At 47.2% G+C, this 22,376-nt stretch overlaps 2 protein-coding genes across 4 annotated transcripts in view; both read right to left on the reverse strand.

The window, feature by feature from the left end:
- BCL2L11 (BCL2 like 11) overlaps positions 1-6,242 on the reverse strand; it is a 45,453-nt gene extending 39,211 nt beyond the window's left edge. Inside the window, exons 1-3 of one of the 3 annotated variants that reach the window (XM_012742797.3) lie at positions 5,081-6,242; positions 2,424-2,560; positions 2,154-2,243 (exon numbers count right to left, since the gene is read on the reverse strand). In XM_012742797.3, coding sequence (XP_012598251.1) covers positions 2,154-2,243; positions 2,424-2,547 — 214 coding nt within the window. In that variant the 5' untranslated portion in view covers positions 2,548-2,560; positions 5,081-6,242. Of the gene's footprint in view, positions 1-2,153; positions 2,561-3,404; positions 3,718-5,080 lie in introns of those variants that run through there. The other 2 variants (XM_012742788.3, XM_012742791.2) reach the window with 2 other exon arrangements.
- A 1,262-nt stretch (positions 6,243-7,504) lies between these two features.
- ACOXL (acyl-CoA oxidase like) overlaps positions 7,505-22,376 on the reverse strand; it is a 315,044-nt gene continuing 300,172 nt past the window's right edge. Inside the window, exon 19 of the mRNA XM_012742778.3 lies at positions 7,505-8,526. Within this exon, the coding sequence (XP_012598232.2) occupies positions 8,326-8,526 (201 nt within the window). The 3' untranslated portion in view covers positions 7,505-8,325. The remainder of the gene's footprint in view (positions 8,527-22,376) is intronic.

The following is a 22,376-nucleotide window of genomic DNA, read 5'->3' on the forward strand; positions in this document are numbered from 1 at the left end:
AATTTTATGCTTCAATTTAATAAACTCACATCTGGCTAAGCCCTTTCCTTCCACCAGTAATTCTCCCCTCCCCTGACCCCAACTTGTCCTCTACCAAAACAAATCTCCCAAGAACACTGAAAATTTACCTTGGTACACTAACTTCAAACAAAGCCCTTACAATTTCTCATTTAATCCCATGCATTAAACTCTAAGTTATCACACCAATCTACTGAAATGTAGTTAATACTATAAAATTACACATCAGGATCCATTATTTTACTTCATAGGTATAACCATTAACTTTGCTTAATAATTTAGATTGTGATCTTTAAAGCTGTCATCTCAAGTAACGGTGCATACCTTATAATTATCTTGTTAAACAGTATCTGTCACCAAGAAAAGCATTTGTGCCTCTGTTTACAGTAAAGAATACACTAACTCACTGACTATTCCTAGTTACCAGAAAAGGAGAAGCTACTTCCATGCAGTAAGCCACCACCTGATGTGTATAGGTCTGCAATGAAAAACTGTAATAGCTTCTAGAGGGTCCTTAAAATATCCAGGTTTTTAAGCATACATACCATAAACCCTGTTACTTATTTAGTATAAGCAACAATGCTATAGGTTCATACATATACTGGAACATTTTCACAGATAGAAGAATAGTTACAAGCACCAAGAACTTCCAAGGCTGAAATGAGCTAAGGAGCAACAGTAGTAGCAGTAAGAAGACTTCTAGCTCCTTTCCTTAAGGAAGGGCCATAATAAAGTATCCCCCAGCATTCAGCAGGAGGCATGCAGCCAACACATGTAGCTGTTGGTATTTTTGCCATTTCCCCGGCCATTTTTCAGGTGTGCCCAACTTCTGACAAGCGATCACCCCTCTGACACCCAATTCTGTAACGCGTGACAGGCCTGCCTCATTTACCTCACTGAGGATTACAAAGACATAGCTTTATGGTACTTACAAATGCAAGATCTGTCAGTGTGTTCCAGAATTCAACTGTCTAATCTGCTGACTTTTAGCCTTTGGCATGATAAGTGCGACCTAAATTTTAATAGTCTATACTGGATTTCCTAATCAATAACACTACCAACGTACTTATCTCATTTATGTAGAGCAGGCTAGTCTGGACAAATGATTAGAGTGATTGTGGTGAATACTGATCAAGACATGAACCTTTTCCATCAGCAGGGAACAGCAAGTTGAAGCAACACAGACTAGCACTAACAGAATTATACAAAAAGTCATGTGTGGGAGGCTCAGGTGTCAAATCAAGCCTGCAGATGTTTGTTTGGTTTGTACAATGTTTTCAAAGATCTACATTAATTATCAATGTTCAAATAGGATATTTGGCATCAAAGTCTGCATTCCTGGATTATCTTGCAATACAAGAAAACCTGCCACTCTGAGACCACGTGTCCTCACAACTACAATTAGGGGCAGCGCTAATGCAGAAGGTGCAAATGCTCTCCAACTTGCTACAACCTCCACCAGGTCAGATCCCTCACTGTATTACTACAGGCCTCTCTGGGTACTTAATGTTTGCCACTCTTGATTCAGAACCTGCAACTGTCTTTAATTCCTAAAATAAAAATCTACAACCTAATCTCGTGAGCATTATGTCCAAACCCTCTAAGCAACAAGCCCAAAGAGGAATTTGAGTAGAACACAAACCATTTTCATGGTTCTATGTTAGTATTGTTGACATGAACTAGTCCATTTATCAAAAATTTTTGTCAGTTTTGGAAATAATTAAGTTGTCTAATCTTTCTTCACAATTTTGGTACTGTTATTAAGCTATATTCTGTAACTGACCAGATTCCTTTTAAGCAAAATGACATTAATATGGAAAGGCTAGTGATTAAAACAACACACCATGGTTATTATGCTGTAGCTTAGTGAAGGCAGCTGAGATTCAAGCTGTACCTCCCCAAAGGCTAATGTTTGGACCTCTACTCATCGCTGCCACAAAATTTAATAACATTTACAAAAAATGCTAATTTGATATATTTGACACATCCTCCATTCCCATCAAAAAAATGGAACAAATCAGTTAAGAGACACTAAAAAGGGGGCTTTAAATACTACACAGTTTTTAAACATTCAAAATATTTTTAAATATTCAAACAACCACATGCCAACTGCCTCTTACCGGGGTATTGCTTACCCATTGCACTGAGATAATGGTTGAAGGCCTGGCAAGGAGGACTTGGGGTTTGTGTTGATTTGTCACAACTCATGGGTGCTGGGCTCCTGTCTGTGTCAAAAGAGAAATACCCACTGGAGGATCGAGACAGCAGGGAGGATCTTCTCACAAAGATGAAAAGCGGGGATCTGGTAGCAAAAGGGCCAGGGCTGGCCGGTGGGGCCAGCGGGCCCTGAGGGCTGCCGTGGGGGCAGCGGTCCCCTTCGCCTTCCCGACTGCCTTCGGGATTACCTTGGGGCTCTGTCTGTAGGGAGGTAGGGGCCCCAGGCCTGAGCTGGGGCGGTCTCTCCACAGGTTGCAACTGTCCACCTTCTTGGTCACACTCAGAACCTACATCAGAAGGTTGCTTTGCCATTTGGTCTTTTTTTCTGCAAGTAAAAAAAAAAAAAAACTATTATCTTAGTCAAAATAGTAATTACAAAGAATAAATAAATTTGCTACCTTTCACCTATTAATTAAAAATTCTTAAGAGTTAATCTCAAATACTTTAAAATTAAGTTGCTACATTGTGTATACTTCTCTGACACTCACCCAAATAAGAATAAAAATGCACCTAAAATAACAAACGTATGATTATCTTTTTTGGTGGGGGAGGGGGATGGAACTAAACTTCATACCACCAAACAAAACACGGTAACAATGTCAACTGCTTGTGGAACTGGTGCTTTTACTTACACACACACACAAACACACACACAGACACACGCAAGCTTGCTCTTTGCTCAGGACTGACTGGAATAAGTCAAAAACTCCCAGCGGGCTCTGATTTCCCAGGATCAGATACCGCACTAGAGCACAGGAGCGGGTGCAGATGCAGCGATTGCAGGCGGCTGGCCGCGTTCCCCGCTCTGGCCCCATTGTTTGCTGAAAATGCTGAGGGCAGCAAGTCTGGGGAAGGTTTGGCAGCGGCCGTCAGTCGTAGTAAGTGCGTCACAATAGAGTTTGTAACTCAGACTCGGCTCAGCCTGGCTCTGGCGCTCTGCACCCGCGGTCCCTCCTGCTCTCGGCTCTCGCGCCGCACCGAACCGGACAGAACTTCTCCGAGGTGCAGCTGTACTGTAAGGTGAACAACTCCAAATAAGGGACCCCAGAGGCCGTGCCCTGGCACCTCCTGCAAGGTCCACAACTAGTTCTGCACGGTAGGCGACACCGGCGCGCGCCTCCTTCACCCCAAAGACCCTCCCCTCAGAAGGCAATCACGCCGAAACTCACAGTCCGCCCCTTCCCTTCCGAGCGTACAGTCCAGGCCCGGGTCCCGCGGCGTCCGGCCCGCGCCCTTCGCCGACCGGGCGCCCCCTGAGCGTCCCCAAGAAGGCAGTGCGGGAGACAAAGCCCAGGACTGGGGTTCAGAGTCCCCGGGGCAGCGCAGAGCACGCGCCTTAACGCCCGCCAGCCGCGCTCCGCCGCCGGGCACCCAAGGACTCCGCGCGCCGCGCTTCTGGCCCGCGCCGCCCCGGCCGCCGCCGCCGGGAACATCCTCCGCCTCCTCCCGCTCCTCCCCTCGCGCTCTGCGCCCGCCGCCGCCGGCACCGCCGACCTCCCCGCGCCACTGGCGCCGGGTGCCCGCGCTCCCAATTGGCTCGCGCGCGGTCTCTCCCTAGCCAAGCGGCCAATCGGCAGCCGTGGCGGGGGCGGCGCCTACGGGTCAGGCCGCCAAAGGCGAGGCGATTGTTGACAAACTCGCCTCCGAGCGCTTCTCCGGCCGCAGAGGCGGCGGCGGCAGCGGCGTTGGGGGCCGGGCTGCCCCGCTACCCCGCCCTGTCCCTGGGCTCTGTCGGGACACCGCGCACACCTCAGCAGCTCCGGCCACCCCGGGCAGCCAGTCACCTGGAGACAAGGCAAGACCTGCACTCTGTATGCACCGGCAGGGAGGTCCTCCCTCTGGCCGGTCGGGCTGATACCCCAACAGCCGTCCCCGCCCAGGCTTGCTTATCCTTCTCCAACAACTTCCTCCCCCTTTCTTCCCGTGCACTGCAGACACGCGCCAAATCTGAGCAGCCACCGCCGGCCAAGGACGTTCACATTCGCGACCACGGCGGGCACCAAGCAAATCCACACCCCCAGTGTAGGCGTCCACCCCCCAGCAGCGCCAACCTTGGGATAACAGGCCCCACAGGGCGCGGCGCTGCCAGGCTGCATGGCAAATGGGGCCGGGTGCTCTTGGGCACGCTATAGCCACTAAGACAGCCTGGCCCCACAAACTGTGCAAGTTCTGGCCGCAGCTAGTCCCCTGCATGGCCCCGGTGGTCAGGGGAGGACCTAGGTCTCTTGCTGCCTGTGGACTGTGCAGCTGGCACGGTCCGCAGGACGCCCGCAGACCAAGAAGGGCCCCCAGGCACATCTAAGAGGGCGAATGCAGCAGCGGCCCCGAAACCTCGGCCTAAAAGAGTAAAATGAAAAGCTCAGTCTCGTGAGTTAAACCACTGCCGCAGTTCCGCAAACCCTCTGCAACAAGCCCGCGCGCCCAAGAGCCAAGACATGAAACCCGCTAGCACCGCGCGGCCGCTACTCGGGGTCGCTGGGGCAGGCGGCCCGACTTCCCGGCTGGGCGCTGAGCCCCGTACTGCCGAGCGGCCCCCAACTCCCGGGCCGGTGCCGAGAGCACGCGCCACCTCTTCCATCCCGGCCTGCGACCCTTCACCGGCCCAAGCCGCACTCCGGCCAAGTGCCCACAGCTTCTGCGCCAACAACCCTTCCACAAAGTGGACCTGCCCGGGAGGCAACCGGGCCCACACTGATCGCCACCTCCCGCCAGGCGACAAGCGGGACCAGTACCAGCGTCTCCTCTCGCACGTGCGCGGGAAGCGGGCAGTAGGTGGAGCCGTTCGGGCTCCGGCGCCTGTCTTCCATCCGTCCCCGCCCGCTCCCCGGGATTCGGAGGTATTTACCTTGCGTTTCTCAGTCCGAGAGTCAGAGTCAGACATTGGGGGGACGAGGGCCAGGGGAAGGGCGCCGAGGGGGCGGCGGCGGGAGCGGGGTGAACCGAACAGCCCGAGACGGTGCTGACTGCAGTGTGGCAGGGTTCGCAAGGTGGCTGCAAGAATCTGGCGGCAGTGGCGCTGGACGCAGCGCTGGCTCAAGCTCGAATCCCCGAGGCTGCGCGGAACGAAGTGAAACCTGCACGGCCCTGGAGCCCAGTTCAGGCTGGCGGCCCCGCACCCGCGCCCAATCACCGCGGGCCCCGCCCCCGCTAGGTCCCGCCCCGGCGCGCGGGCTGGTAAGCCCCGCCCCCGCGGCGCCGCGGCTGCGGGCGCGTGCAGGCTCGGACAGGTAAAGGCGCGGGTGTCCTCGCAGGCTTTCCCGCCGCGCGCGCCCCAGTCCCTGGCTTGTTTACTCGGCGAGTGACTCGGCCTGCGGGCGGCTGTGCGCCCGCCCATCCCCCACTCCGAGTGTACCCTCGCCTCGCCCAACCCGGCGGCGGCCGCCGCATGAGCGCACAACAGAGGGGGCGCTCGGAACACACTCCAATCCCGCCGACCGCGGCCGCGGAGGAAAGCCTCCGAGGCGCCCCGCGCCCTGGCTGCGCGCGGACAGTTTCTCAGCCGCTCCAGGGCAGGCGCGGGGACGGGGTTGGCCCTCGAGAAAGCGCGGGTGCAGGGTCTTTGAGCTCTCCTCCCTCCGAGGGTCCGTGGCGCCAGACTTTTAGGCACCCTCTTCCTGCCACCCCTCAGAGGCTCTCCATTTTTTCTGTCGCGCTCGGTCTGCCTAAGAGACGAAGCCCGTGGGGGGAGGAGGAGTCGAGAAAAGGGCAAGGAGCGACCCGGTGAGGGGCGGGATGCGGGTGTGTGTAGAGCAGGTAAAATATGGAAATGAAAAAAGAACTCAAAAAATAAATTCTTTGGGGGAAAAAAAAGACACCAAGGAGAGTCACAGCCTCTAGGTGAGAGACAAGGTTGTGCCTACGCCCGGTTGCGAACCTCGAGATTTGCTGGGCTCCCAAAGAACCGCCCGGGAACCGTCCCCCGAGAGCTGAGGCTAGTGATGGCGGAGCGGCGGAGTGCAGGCTGCCGTGTCGGGGGCGCGATACCTGCCGTCCCTGCAGCCCTCGCGTCTCCATCCCTCTTCCCCTACGCTTCTCCGCGCCCGCTCCGGGGCTCCTCCGAGCCCGCACCCCGACCCGCCCCTCCTGCCCACTCCCCGGGCGCCTCTGTGCTCCAGCCCCGGGCTTTGGCACCACCACAGCAGGGGTGTAGGAGGTTGGGGTGGGGAAATGGGACATCCTGCAGGGGAGGTCAGGCGAGATGGATTAAGGAAAAGCAATTTAGAGACCGCCCTGACCCGCACCCTTGCCGGCAGGGAGAAGGAAGGGGCCTCGGCGTAGAGGAGCAAGCGAGGAGACGTGGTCCCGTCGTCGGGCCACCTTGGCCAGTCTTTAGGTTCATAAGCAGACCTATAGCGTCAGCGTGACACAGCACAGCCCCAGGTCAAAGTCTCCTCAGAGCATTCTCGGGTGAGTCCCGTGCGAGGTAAAGGTTCCCGGGGCTGGAGGACGCGCGCCGAGCCCCGCCCGGTGATTTCGCTGCAAGAGGGAAAGGGCGCGGGCCTTGCCGCGGCGAAGTGAACTCGGACGCCGAAGGTCTGGCCTGAGCGCGGCTCGGAGCTCCTGCTCGAGACCTTCGGTGGCAGCCGCGAGCGAACTGCGCCTTGGCTGCCCCGCATCTCACGCGGGAAAAGCAAGGCGACCTGCTGCGCTGGCCGAGAGCCCCAAACCCACCGCACGGCGGAGTGCTCCACGCTCTCCGCGGGGTCCGGCGACGCAGACGGGGACCGGAAACGGACCACGCAGGCTGAAGAAAGCCCTGTTGTTTGTTCCTGTGCAGCCCCGCCGCCCCCGCGTCTCTCGCTCTCGGGACCCTGTAAACTCTTTGAAAAACAAAGGCGTCGGGGAAAGCAGCTGGCTAAGCGCTCGGATTTGGGGCGTAAAAGGGAATCCGGTGCGAAGGCAGTGGTTCGTGCGTCCGCCGCGACGCAGGGTGTGCTAAGGAGCTTCGACCTGGCGTCCTGCGTCGGGAGAGCGCGAGCGCTTGCGGCCTTCTCCCGCGGCGTCGGGAGGTCCTCCCGGAACAGGGCCGAGCGCGGGGCAAGGGCGGCGTGGGAAGGCCCGCGGGCGTTAGGCCACCGGTCCTGGACGCCGCCCTCGCGGACGCGGGCAGAGCGCTGCCCTTTCCTACCTCTGCCAAGAGATGTGGAGGGAAGGAGAAGAACTGAGAGAAAGAAGAAAGAAATCGGGCTACAGGGACCTGGGAAATGGGAGATCCATGGCCCTTGCCTTGGCCCACAGGCATCGCCTATGTGGTCTCTTCTAGTTCCGAAACCGACTCACTGCGGTGTATTGCCCCAGCCCGCCTCTCCGTCCTCTGCAAGCAGCGGGAGCGCCTTCCACGTCGCTTAGCTTATTAAACTTTGTGTCAGTGCTCTTCTAAAGGACAGATTACCGCTTTATATGGTAAAATGTTTTCCCGCGCGTTGTCTTGCGGCCCGGAAACCGCCGGTCTGGGAGGACAAGCCCTAGTTCTTGCTTGTCGAGAGCAAAACTCCAAGCTCCCACTCCCCTCTCCTCGTCCATGCATTTCCTCGGGGGGAGGGGAGGAGAGGAGACTAGAGGGTCTGATTAACTGGAAAAGCGCCATTTGCTGAAATGAACCTTTTTGCCCGCGCTCAGAAAGAATGGAGCTTTTTTCTTTTGTCTGAGAGTGATTTTTTTTTCACCCAGCACCACAGTTTTTCGAAATCACAGGGGGCGGGTGGGGGGGGCACCAGGGGGATCTGAGTCATCGCTGACCGCAGGAGACCTTTGGCGATACCCGGCTGTGGGGCAAGCTCGCGCGGTTGGGCGGGAGCCCACCCTGATTGTCTGGGGGGATCGGGTGCCCCGAAGCTAGGAAAGGTTGCGCCAGGCCAGGTGAGGTTACAGGGATAGGCTAAAGGGGGCCCCACACAGGGCGCCCGCACGGCTCGCTTTCCCAAGAGTCTGCCGCGCGCCTCTCCAGCCTCGGCGGGACCTCTGCTCCGTGACCAAAATCCCCGAGGGCGGCGGCCCAGCGCGTGCCAGCCCGCCCTCAGCTCCGGCATCAGCGAGGCGAGCGTCGTGGCAGCTGCGCGCGGGCCACTGCACTTCCCGCCGCCACACCCGTTACAGCTTGGCTGCCAGCTCCGGCCTCTGAGAGCGCGCCCCGTCCCGGGCCAGCGGCTGCAGTGGCGCAGGGTAGAAGGCCCAGGCGGCCCGCGGGTTGGGGATTCCGGCGATTGGTGCGTGGAGGTTGGTGTGTGGAATGTTAAAGGCGGAGATCACCCTCAGGGCATCATCTTTCACCGAGTCGCACAAATCCAGCAACTGCAAAACACGACACAAGGGGACAGGTCAGATGTTGGCGCACTCACAGCGATCTGGTGCCAGAGGCTTTCCGCCCACCCCAGGCACCTGCACACCCAGCGGCCACGGAAACTAGTTTCCCTTCGGATTCCAGGAGACCCAGGAGGGTAGAAGCCATTGGTCAAGAATAACCCTCGGTAGCCTTTTCTATCTTAGAAATTGCTGACTCTTGACACCTAGTCCGGTGGAAACTCAGGCTTTTTCCATAAAAGGGTGGGAACTCGAGCCCAAAGTCTGAGAATTTATTAATGTTCCCCTCTCCTCTCCTTCCCTCCTCTCTCCGCCCCACCGCTTTTCTTCCCCTCTCGTCCCCTCCTCTCCACCTCTGGAGTGCCTGGGGTGCCACCCTCTGGTGCTCAGAGGCAACTGAAGAGAAAGAGTCTCAGAACAGGTGAACCAGTGGAGACCTGCTCTAGTCTCCCCAGACTAGCCCCTTCAGATTCCTGGCAGGCCAAAGCCCAGGGTTCTTGAAACCTGGCATGGTGGGACGGGCGGATCAAGGCTAGGATTCCTCACCTTCCACCTGGCTGCTGCAGAAAATCTGTTAATACAAACACCAAGGAACCCCCGCAGATACCCTCAGTTGCTCTGGCATCCGTCGGAAGGCATGGACAAGACATTCACAGCAGAAGGGAGGGGAAGATGCAGGCCAGTGTTTTGGAGAAGCTGGACTGGGTGTATTTTTATTTCATTCTCCATGGTTTAGGTGCTAGTGAATTTTTTTTAATTCACAGAAAAAAGAAAAGTACCAGAATAATAGATTGTTTTTCTAAAACTAAACAAGGGCAGAGGGACTGCTTGTTTTCCTTTCCCCTAAACTGCTACACACTGTACTACTCCGTTCTTTCAGTTTTCAGCCAGTTACAATTTTCTTTTGCTCCCCAAATCACAGAAAACCCCCAGGCTTTCATGGTTTATTTTTATGGTTTTAAAAACATCACTTATATCAGCTCCACCTTTGCCCTCATGTGATGGTCATCACTGAGGTGCACTGATGTTAAGACCACAGTTTTCTTTGCAGCAGTCCAAAATGCCATTTCAGGTGTTCAGAGATGAAGGGGTCCCAAAAATGGGGTGGGAGGAGTAGGGGGTAGAGATAGAGTGGGGAAAGAGCATTAAATGTAATTAATAGTCCAACAATACAGCTTGTTCTCTATAGCATCAGTAATTTCTAATGAAACGCTTCATTCTTCACACACTGTGGTTAAGCATCATCAAATCAGTACTGAAAAGACTTTGATCATATTTGCAAGATACACTAAAATGAACTTTCACTGGCCAAGATTTCAATGTTTGTAACTAATACTTGACAAATCCCTGATTAATCTGTCAACTCTCAATGTCTTTAACCACACAGTTCAAAACCATAAGTTGTGTATACAGCCCCTAAACTTTCCACATATTGCCATATAATTATTCAAGATAATTTCCCCTTTGAGTTTGCATTATGAAACTCAACCAACTTTTGTCATATATTCGCCAGTGGGGGGAAATCCAACGATTTGAATGAGTGTTGTGTAGAAGAGAGTATGGGTTTGATCTGCCTACTGCCAAATACAGAATTATGGGCCAGAGGTAGAAATTACAGGAGGCAGATTTCTATTCAATATAATAAAAACATTTTTTTAAAAAATAAAAAGAAACCCAGTGGCTGGTGAAAAAGAGGTTTTCTTTACTGTAAGTGTTCAGGGAGTGTCTCCTCCAATGACACTCTAAATCTAAAGTTCTGAGACTGTCAAAAATACTCCTTCTAGCTTTCTCCATTCTTCATAGACTGCAACAGGAACCCAAAAACGATTGATGTTTAGAGGGAAGGATCAGGCATCATTCTTGTTACAATGACTGTTTGACTCTGTTTTCAGGTACTCGCCCACCTCTGTTTCTGCCTGTCAGGATAAAGGATGACAGTAGTTGCCATCCTTTTGCTCAAAAAGTATGTAGTGCAGTCCTACCTTGTGTTAGGTACAATGCTGGGCTTTAGAGGTTTAGTGGTGCACACTGCCAGCACAAGTCGCCTACATCATAAGGCTGTTGAGGAGTTTTAATGACTTTTAAAAAATATAATCTCCTTAATACAAAGTAAACTTGAGAAGCTAATGTGCCACTGATTATTATATAGTTATAGTATTTGTATTACCAGGGAGTATTTTTATTTAGGGCTAAGCAAAGTATTATTAATGTTTAGTTTTATTATCAAACATATACATCCATTCTGTAAACATAAAAATGGCACAAATTGGAGGGTTCCCCATGCGCTGCCACTTTGTGACCTACTTGTGCCAAAGTACCCCAAGCCTACCCACATCTTTACAAAGAACATTCACCAGCTTTTGAAAAACACAAATGAAGAAGTGTTCTTTAAAAATAAAAGAACATAAACAAGTTATATGTCCTTGTAAAAAAATGTTAAAAGGGCAGACCTAAACATGAGCACTATTGCTCTACAAACAATAAGTATATAAGATCCATTGGAATAGCCAGTGAGTGAGATTAGAGAATATCTAAAGAAAGCAGAAGTCCATTCAGCCCTCAAGAGATATTGTGTGTGGCTATATTAATATGTGTATTGGGGGGGGGGGACAGGGAAATTTATAGTATCAGCTGGGCTTCTTACCTCCACCTAGTTGCAGTACTCAATTTCTTTTTGTCCTCTTTTTAACTCTCCCTGCATTTTCCTTTTTCCAGTAGGAACAGTAGGATGGCCTAGGGTGGGCAATGACTAAGCTTTGCAGCCTTCTAAGCAAACTCAATTTTTCCAACACAGCATGGTGTTAATTTTGAGAACAGATTCTCAAGGTGTAAAGTGCCCAGTACATTTGCAGTGACACCCCAGCCATTCCTAGGACTCTGTGCAGGGGTTTTTCTGCCTCTTCTCTTATATCCCACCTCTGTTTCCAGCACCAGATGACCTCATGCTGTTCTCTGTATCAAATCCTTTACCCCAACTTGAACTGTCTCTCAATTATCCCCTTTCTTGCTTGGGCACTGTGGCAGAGTCTATTTCTCCATCCCATAAATCTGAGCTGACTTGTAACTTGCTTTGCAAATAAAATGTAGAAACTGTCACTGGGTAAATTCTAGAGCTTAGGCCTTAAGAAACTTTGCAAGCCCCATTCTCAGTCTTCTGTCACCCTGAGACTACTTGCTATGCAGAAGCCCAGTCTAGCCTGCTGGAGGATGAAAGACCATATGGAGAAGGACCAGGGTGCCTTGGCCACCAGCCAGCACACACTGCCGGATATGAGAAGCCATCTTGGACCTCCCAGTCCTTTTGAACTCAGATGGTTGCAGCCACTGGAGTAGTCCCAGGTAAGATTAGCCAAAGAACTATAAAGGCTGCCTACGCATAAAATTCAGTATCAATCACTATTGCTGGTTAAAGCATAGTAATGGAAACTTTTAACCCTACTAAGCAAACAAATAAACTTGCTATAAGGTATCAATGACACCTTGTTTTCAAAAGGAATCTCTATGCAGCCAACTCTCCTTCTAAAGGATTGTTAGATATTAGTGGGCTATTAATATAATTTCATGTTTTGGGTTTTTTTTTAGCTAATGAGTTAAGATTAACTAGATATTGAGCCAGGAACTTTAAAAGAAGAGGAACCTTAAAACAACTAAGCAACATTTAATCGAAAAATGTGATAGATTGGCAAAATGAGGTTTCTGTATTACTTGTAGCTGTCATTTATCCATTTATCACCTTTGTGATAAATGGTGACACATAACCAGCATTATGGCATCTTCTGTGACACATAACCAGCATTTTGGCAGGGGCCTCTGGCCACCTTTGCCTATCTTTAACCTCCCCCATGTTATTTCATGCTTGTGTTGTCCAACCCCAGTCCCTGATCAACAATTCTTAGATTGATATTCCAGCCTTTGCCAAGCATCCAAAGGATCTAGCTCTGCCATGCAGTGTCTGTGATCTCCACGTTCCGTCCCAGATGGCTGTGTAGGTAAAGGTAACAAGGTATAGAAGGGAGCCACTTGGCTGCCCTTGACTAGGCTGCCTGCTGCAACTCCAACATGTCTATAACAATGTCATGCAGCAACAGATGGCACTTTACATACCAAACTAAGATCTTCTGTACTCCACTCCATGCTACCTTGGACTGGCATTTGCTGCACACTATCGTGTGTCAGATTACAAAGGAGGTCTTTTTGTTCACTGTCTGTTTCAATACCCTTACTGACCCCATTTTACAGATGAGGAAACTAAGGCTTAAATAATTTAGCTCCTTGCTCCAAGTCACATACCTCATAACTAGCACAACTAGGGTTTTAATCCAGAGCCTTCTGCTCCCACAGCTCTGTCTACCCATTATGCCTCCATCTTTTCTCCAGTGCTTCACTGTTCCCAGTCACCAGAGGATCTGGGGTGTTGCACTGAGGAAATGCCTCCATCACTGGAGCAGACATGTGACCCTCGATGCTCTCCCTAAGTTGGAATCGGTATTATACATGTGCCCAATGTGCCCAGTCTGGAGAACTTGGGTCTGCCCAGCTGCCCCAGCTCAGATTACCCAAGAGGACCATGGCAGTAATGGGGCCCAAGGGCCTCTATGATGCCGCCAAAGACACTGGCTTCAGAGCCAGCCCCCATGATGCAAAGGGCCAGCTTGATGCTGCAGAAGGACAAGTCTTCAATTCTCCAGAAAATGCAGCCATCCCAACAAGATTCTGATACAAGGGCATTCAAAACACAATGGATTCTCTTCCTGTGGAGGGAGGGCCACTTGCTCTGCAGATTCTCCTTCAAGAAGTTGGGAGGACTCTTCTGCACTTGGTTGACAGGCCCTCCCTGCTCCTCCAGGCCACCACCTTATGTCATCAAACACAATTCAGATCCCTTCAAAAGGGCGACATGCAGACTGCCAAATATGACCAGCGAAAATTGCCATAATCGAGTAATTTGCCTGCAGCTATTCCCACTTCTTGCAGACTTCCAGATTCACTCAACACACAGAGGCCTTGATCTGACTTATCGCCCCCTTGCTCACCTCTCCTGAAGAATTGCTTTCCCTTTAGACGTACATTCCCTAAAGGGCCAGAGTGGTAGTTCTGTGATGGCTCATTTGCCATCCTAGCCCCTAATGCCTGACTAATGGTCAAAGTAAAGAAAAACAAACCTGAAACACTCACTTGTGGCATAATCTCAAACCTCATGTAGTGATTCTATCTGGCTTTACATGACAACCACTGGAAAAGGGACATTCTGTTTTGACTGACCTTGGGCCAGCTCCTCAAGGTAGGGTCAGGCCTTAACTTGCTGGGGTCTCCTGGTCCCAAGGATACATACGTTCTTGTGGTTTTCTCTATGGCCAAGCTTCATTAGCATGAAACTAAACTGTGGTGCTAGTAAATAATCAGGACTCCAGCTTAATAGTTTCTCTGAATCAATTATTATATTTTATGTTGATTAGTTCTTCAGCTGATAAAAAAATATTTAGCATAATCTGAAATGTTAGAATGGAGAAACTGCCTTCATTACCAAAGAAAAACAACAAAATTACTTTCATCTGGCCTAACTAGAGAGTTTTAAGAACAAATTTACCTTCAAAATGTTCTTCCTATTGCAGTTTTTTTTTTTCATAGAGTACACGATTGGGCTATTTGCTAATTATTACTGAAAATGCCCACCTCAGTAGAGGAGTGTGGCTTTGAACCCTGGCATTGCTGCTTCTACACCATAATACCTTCCTTGTCTCTAACATGAAAGGATGAAGTGAGTTTGGCACAGGCTGAGTATATATAAATATTATTGTTATTAATATAGTGAGTTCTCTAGTTAGTAGTAAAGACAATATCTTTATAACTCTGGCATTTTTATGACAAAGTCTGCTTAATCATCACCACCTAAAACAAGAACGCCGAGGCAGAGGCATCCACTTTAACCACTTAATAAGAACATCTGACATTTATTCATACTGCTACTGATTCATAAGAGGAAAAGTTTAAAAAGAAGACAAGTGCATATAGCTTTCCCTTTAGAATACAGGAAACCATATAAAAGTTTTGGCAATGGAATTAAAGTAACCACAATGCCGCTCTTGGTAGCATTTTCTACAGACAAAGACATTTACATGAAACGAGAAAGAATATTCAATTAGGTGGTTATAATAAAACTTCACTATTAGCTTCACACCTTTTCATAAAAAAGAATATGGCTTTTTAATCAACTGATAGTTTAGCTTTATGAGCATAAACACAAATGTGAACATGCCCAAAAAGGAATAATTTTCAGTCAAAAATTTTCTTCAAGAGGCAGAAGTGCCACAAACTGCCGGAACTAAATGTACAATAGATTCCAAGGTTATGGAGCAATTCTATGGCATTGGAGTTTTTTATGGACACAAATGATTTCAAAAGCAATTGGGGAGGGATCCTACTTCTATCTAAAATGTGAAAGGATTCAAGAGAACTGTGCTCCCATGGTAATGAGCAGAAGAACCTGGGCAAAGTAAAAATCAAATGTTTGATGGGGCTCCCGAAAAGCACTATACTTAAGTAAGCATTAATGAAGTGATTTCAGAGAGAAATGAGCTCTTAATAGGTAAGCAAAAGGCCACAGGAGCTTCCACACATGGGGGTAGATGCCCATTATGGGTGCAGGTAGATGGAAGAGTGGGCCTGCCAGAGATGGAGAGATTCTGAAGAGGTAAGAAAAATGGCCAAAGGGACTGGGATGGGGAAGAACACTGAGCACAAAAAAAGCAAACATTTGGCCTAAGGATCCTCAACTCCAACCCAGAATTTTGCTATGAAAAGCAGCAGTTCATGGGGACTGGAAAGCAGAGGAAGGATGCATGGTCCCGTGCATCCTTAGGGTACCTACATCTGGGGCTGCACTGGAGTTGAACTCAAAGGTGAATCAAGATATCTGAGACTACAGCATTCCTGCAGCTCAACCGCTGACAGGATCAAAAAGGCAGTGTGGGTTTGGGTGGGGGTCAACTAAGCACAGTGATCTCAGTTTAATTAAAGCAGCCATTGCTTAACTTGACTCCAAGAGGAATCTTAATAATCAACCCCTCACCCTAACCATCAGACAAAAGAAAAGGAAATAAGCAAAAGAAAATAAAGTCTGTTACAGATAATGTCAGGAGTACAATAAAAAAATTATATAAGACCTACAGAAAAGCAGGAAAATGTGACCTCAAATCTAGAGAAAGCACAACCACTAAAAGCAGGCTTAGAAATGACCAGTTATTCAAATTAGCAAAGATTTTAAAACATTTAAACATATTATAAATGCGTCCAAGAATTTACAAGGAAAAATTGATATAATGGATTAATATGGTATATTTCATGAGATGAATGTAACTCCTATAAGAGAATGAAAGAAAAATTCTATAATAGAACTGAAAAATGAAATATTTGAGATAAAAATTCACTGATGGGTTTAACAGCAGAATAAGCATTGAAGAACATAGATCAGTAGTCTTCAAGACAGATCAGTAGAAATTATTCCAAGTAGAAAAAAAGAAAAACAAAAACAAAAACAGAACATCAGTGTCCTGTGGGATTATATTGCCAAACTAACTAACATACATGCAGTTTGAAATCTCTGCAGTCAGAAAGAATGAGACATAAAATACTTGAAGTTGTAATGATTGAAATGTTTCTAAATTCTATATAATAGAACATCTTCCACAAAAATATTCCTGATAATCTTACTCATAATAACAAGAGTCCATGAACACTCTAAATGTCCATCAACAGGAGAATAAACACATTTTTTTTCACCACAATCAAACTGTGTTGATGCAAGAAAAAAGAAGTATTAAGTCCTCGGTTGTTTTTTCTTCCTGCAGGTGAGTAATAAGACACTGCACCTTAATACCTGCGGAATGATGCAGCTGAGGTCAGCTGGAGGTAACAAGGCCAGTTCCTGGAGACTCTGACCCAGCAAAGTCCTAGAGAGATGAGTATTTGGGAGGGGGAGGGGTTGGATCTATATAAGGAAATACTACCTAGCAAAAAAAAAAAAAAGAATGGACATCTCACAAACATGCTGAACACTTCTATATGTTTTTCCGTTACTATGAAGCCTTGGAGCAGGCACATGAGCTCTTGTGACAATGCCAGAAACTTGGGGGCCAGGGCAAAGGACTGATGGAAAAGTGGTGAGGGACATTTCCTGGGTGATGGGCGCTTTCTTTAACGTGACTGAGGTATGCATTGCTCAGTTTACCATTTGTCAGAACTCACTGAACTGCACCATTAAGATTTGCACACTTCAATGTTTGTAAAATGGACCTCAATTTTTAAAATTAAAAGCAAAATAAAGGGAAAAAAAGCAATTTGGGGGGAACCAACATGTTATTGCCAACTTTTCCTTTTTTTTTTTTTCAAGTAAAAATAACCAAAAAGTACTTTCTACAATCATTATTTTATTTAAAAGGTAATTTTTGGCACCTAAAACATAGGGTGAACATAATAATATAATTTTTAATAAAAATTATTTTGCATTTTGAAGAATACAAATACATTTAATTTCCTCATTTTGTCCTAGGACAACTCTTCCCTTAGGAAATTCCTTGCATGCACTTATGGGAATAAAGATTGTGTGGTTCTTAAGCCAGCAAAGATTGTAAAGGATCCTCCAGATGAAGTTCCGTATTGTCACTAGATGAAAGACTGGCAGGCATTCTCTTTAGCATGAGAACAGGCGGATTGGGGATGGCTCAAGTGAAAGAGACTCGAAAAATGGAGTTCCATGAAGACCACTGATCTAGGACCAGATGAACACAGAAAGCTCTCTGGAAAGCATCCTACCAGATACCATTTTCTTTTCTCAAAAATCATAGTCAAGGTCACTTCTGAGAAGATGGACATGTTTTTCCCTATTCCTCCTACTAAGCACAACTGAAAACCCTGGACATTATATATAAAACAAATCTTACAAGACTCTGAAAAGTGAAGAGAAGAAAAATGCTATCTGAGAATAAAGGAATGACACAGTGGTAAATTTTTTGGGTTTTCTTTTTGCTGCATATATCCCACCCTGGAGCTGAAGAAGCTGGCAACCTGTAAACACCAACAGATGTAGACAAAAATCCCAACAAAAGCCCACCTGTCTACCCAAACACCAGGAAAGGGGCAGCCCAGCAAGACAGAAAGGTTTCAGATAATAATTGCTCTACTCCAGCCAAACATCATAGAAAAAAAATTATGTTCTCCTCCCCCACTCATGGCTCTAAAGGCTGAATAGGGAGCTTAGTCTTCCGTCCTCAGTGGTCGATAGTGAGGTGACCACCATGGTGTCAGTGGAGACCACAGGGCAGCTACAGCCTCTACCTCCACCTGGCAGTGGAGAGGCCCCCTACCTTCTACCAGATGGAGAGCTGCCAGAGGAGGCCTAGCGAGAGTCAGGACTGAACCACCACAAGGCAGTAACAAAGCCACTGCCAGTGTCAGTGGAGACCACTTGGGGAGCAGTAGGGAGGCTGTCCTACCCTTGCCACCAGGGAGGTGTCAGCGGGGGCCTAGTTGGTAACTGAAACTCCCACTTCCACCCAGAAATAGCAAGGAGTCCCCACCCCTTTGGGTGCCAACACAGGCTGAGTAGAGAATCTGTACGGCTGTATGCCTGTGAGGCAGTAATGAGGTCATGTGCCCCTTCTCTCTCCCAGAGCAGTGTTAGAGAAAGCCAGCTAAAACAGAGGTTTGAATAAGATCCAGAGTCTCATGATATGATAACCCAAAACATTCAGGTTTCAATCAAAAGTCACTCATCGTACTAAGAACCAGCAAGATGTCAAACCAAATGAAAAGAGACAATCAATAGATGCCAGCACCAAGATGACAGGGGTGCTGGAGTTATCTGACAGAGATGTTAAGGCAACCTTATGAAAATGGTTCAGTGAGCAATTGTGAATGTGCTTAAAATCAACGAAGAAACCAGTCTCAGCAAAGAAAATGGAGACATAAAAGAGGCCCAGATGGAAATTTTTAGAACTGAAAAATACAATGACTAAAATTAAAAATTCAGTGGGTGGATGGTCTCAACAGCAAAATGGAGGGGACAGAGGGAAGAATCAGTGAGCTGAAAGATAGAACAATAGAAATTAGTAAATCTCAATAATAAAAAATGGACTGGAAAAAATGAAAAGAGGCTCAGGACCTGAGTGATTATTTAGAAAAAAAGATTTAACTTGGGCTGGGCGTGGTGGCTCATGCCTATAATCCTAGCTCTCTGGGATGCCAAGGCAGGAGGATCACTTGAGCTCAGGAGTTCGAGACCAATCTGAACAAGAGCAAGACCCCATTTCTGCTAAAATTAGAAAAGTTAGCTGGGGTGTTGTGGTATGCACCTGTAGTCTCAGCTACTCAGGAGCCTGAGGCAGGAGGATCACTCAAGTACAGGAGTTTGAGGTTGCTATGAGCTAGGCTGATGGCACGGCACTCTAGCCTAGGCAACAGAGTAAGACTCTGTCTCCAAAAAAACCCAAAGATTTAACTTAGGTGTCATCAGTTCTAGAAAGAGGGCAGTACTAAAACGTACTTGAAGAAATGGCTGCAAACTCCCCAAATTTGGCAAAAGGCAGAAACCAACAAATTCAAGAATCTGAGATAACCTGAAACAGGATAAATCCAAAGAAATTTATTCCAAGGTACATCATAAACTTCTGAAAACTGAAGATTTTCTTCTTAAATCTTGAGAGCAGAGAGAGAGAAATGACAATTTATGAGAGAAAAACAATTTGAATGACAGCAGATTTTCATTAGAAACCATGGAGGCCAGAAATGCATTCAAGTGGTAAAAGATAAGAACTGTCAACACAGTATCCTTTAACCAGTGAAATACTGTGTCCCTGTTTGCAGATGATATGTTTGCCTATGTAGAAAATTCCAAGAAATCTATACAAACTTCTAGATTTGCCAAGTAAATTAAGAAAGGTCATTAGATATAAGATCAATATATAAAAGTTAATTATATTTTCCTAAAACAATAATGCACATGTGGGCAATGAATCTAAATATGCAATACCATTTACAAACACTCAAAAGAAATACTTAGATGTAAACCCAACAAAACATATATAGGACTAGGCCTTATCTGCTGAATGCAATAAAGTACTGATGAAAGAAACCAAAGTGGATCTATATAAGTGGAGAGACATACAATAATCATAGACTAGAAGATTCAGCATAGTAAGATGTCATTTCTTAACAAATTGATCTATAAGTTTAATGTTATTCCTATCAAAATCCCAGCAAGATTTCCTGTAAATATAAGCAAGATAATCCTAAAATGTATATGAAAAGGCAAAAGAATTGGAATAGCTAAAACAATTTTGAAAAAGAATAAAGCAGGAGGAATCAAGCTACCATTTTTTAAGACTTAGATAATTACAGTAATTAAGATCAAATGATATTGGCAGAGAAATAGACACATAGATGCATGGGTCAAACAGGAGAATGCAGAAATAGAACCACATAAAGGTGTTAAAGCAATTCAATGGAAGAAAGATAGCGATTTCAACAAATGGTGTTGGAGCAATGGGACATTTGTGGGCTAGTAAACAAAGATGAACCTTAAGTCTCCAACCTTACATAAAAATTAACACTATTCTTAAACCCTAAAGATTTTATCCTGTGAGTTTTTTTTCTAAACGTTTTATACTTTTACATTTTTCATCTAAGTCTATTATCTTGCTTGCGAAATTATCACAACATAAAAACACTCATGTAAACATCACACACATTAAGAAATAAAACACCCACATCCCAAAAGACCCTGTAAAAAATCATACATTTGACATTGGATATTTTTACGTACATTGTCTCAGCAGGAGCCAATTAGGTTAATGGTTTGTCCAAAAAAGGAGGATGCAAAGGAGTCTCAGTTTTCCATAGATGTAGGTTCTCACAAATAAGTCCTGTCCCTTCTCTGTGCCTCAAACTGGGACCACCCTGCCAGGCTGTCATTGTATGGTTACTAAGTACCAAGTGCTATGAGTCCCCCAGAGAAGGGAAGAAGTGGAACAGGCCACAGCAATGTTTTGACTTGAAAATCAAAGGAAAAGCTAACTGATCATCAGAGAAGTGAAAAACAACTACAAGCACATTGTATTTTATAAAAAGTGTTGATTTTTAGCTAGAATATTAATTTATACCCAAATGGATATAGGAGGGATCACTACTGTTTTAAGTTCAGTAATTTATTTAAATTCCCTGGAATCATAATAAAATCCACTTTGTTCTTAATTTCGACTTGGGTCTGGTTGGACTCTGCTGAATTCCATCTCCTGAGATGTCTATTTTGTGTAACACAGATACTCTTAGGTACAAATTTTGCCGGTTGAAAATTCTCACCGTGCATCCTGGATCAAGGATATGAACCCAAAGACACAAAGAAAGTGCCCCAATCGCACAGCACTTTAAGCCTTGCCCTGAGGAGCCCAGGATAATGCAGCTGCCAGAATGCAGAGCCTGGAGCTCAGCAAAGCAATCTGCTTTCTCCTGTGGCTATAACACATTACCCTTGAATGAAGGAAACAGGATCATCCCAGCTCACTCATTCCCCAGATGCACAAAGCTGTCCTATGGGGTGTAGCATGAGGGTTGGCCAGGTGGCTGCCATGCAAAAACCAGGATTGCAGGGGGTGACCACAGCTGTGGTCTCTTTTACTGAAACCAAATCCCATCTATGTGTCCTTCACCTGAGTTGCATGGCCTGCATTTACAGGTTCAACAATGTATTTTATGCCACTGAGTAGCATGTTTGGGTCAGGAGTAGAGGAAAGGAGGAAAGGAAAGGGGGAATTTCCCCCTTTCTCAGCTGCACTCCGTCAATAATAATATTTTCCCCATCCCCCTGTTTTAGAGTCTGGTGCTGGGAATAGAAGATGGACCAGGACACACTCACATTCTGGTTGGTCCCTGCTGTCCCCTGTAGGTGAACCAGGAGTCCTACAGAAGAGCGAGGAGGTTCAACCAATTCTGGAGATGCTTTCAAATCAAAGAGGATTTTAAAATTTGACTCCCTGGAATGATGACTCCATTGCAATGTCATTTTAGTAACACCTCAACTCATTGGCCACAGCCACCAGACAGGGGCTGTCCTTCCCCACCCTTGGACCTAGAATAGGTCCCTATGCTTACGCCCCACCGCAGCTCACCCACTCAGCCTGGAGGACACAGCCAGGGGTCCTCACAGCCTCATCACCTGCTTGCAGCCACGTCAGATGGGCCTTACTGGGTGAGTATGTGGGTGGGGTGGGTTTTTTTTCTCTCTTTCTCTCATATTCCTTACAAATAAAAGCAGGAGTCTGTGGGCAGTAGGTGAGGCTGAGGGACTGAGAAACCCCACCTCCCTTTCCCAGTACAATGAATGTTTTCAACATGCTGTGGATAAAACCTCAGTTCGTGTTCCATTTGATTCTGATATCTGAACATCTGCTAAGCCGCCTTGATCCAGGTGGTTTGGGGAAAGGGAAATAGAAGGATGGGAAGTCTGGGTGTTCATTAAAAAGAAACATTCAGTGCAGCATGAAAAACAGCCAACACTACATTTGCAGGAAGGCCGGGCACATGTATTATCTCTAAGCCTCTTCAGTATGGTTGTGGGATGCCTGCTTTCCCTGAAGTTCAACTTTATCAGGAGAAGGGCTAATAGCCCAGCACCATCTTTCCAGCTTAGAACTCGCCCCTAATTTTCCCCCTGTGTTGTTTCTTCCACCCCAAGCCTTTTTTGCCACTAAGCAATGACTGCATTCTATGCTTAGCTCAAAATAGTAAATGAGTTTAATCCATCTTCTAAATTCAAAGGAACCAAGCTGCATCCTGGCCTTGGGGGCCTG

The sequence above is a fragment of the Microcebus murinus genome, chromosome 3 (genome assembly GCF_040939455.1).
Source record: "Microcebus murinus isolate Inina chromosome 3, M.murinus_Inina_mat1.0, whole genome shotgun sequence".
NCBI lineage: Eukaryota > Metazoa > Chordata > Mammalia > Primates > Cheirogaleidae > Microcebus > Microcebus murinus.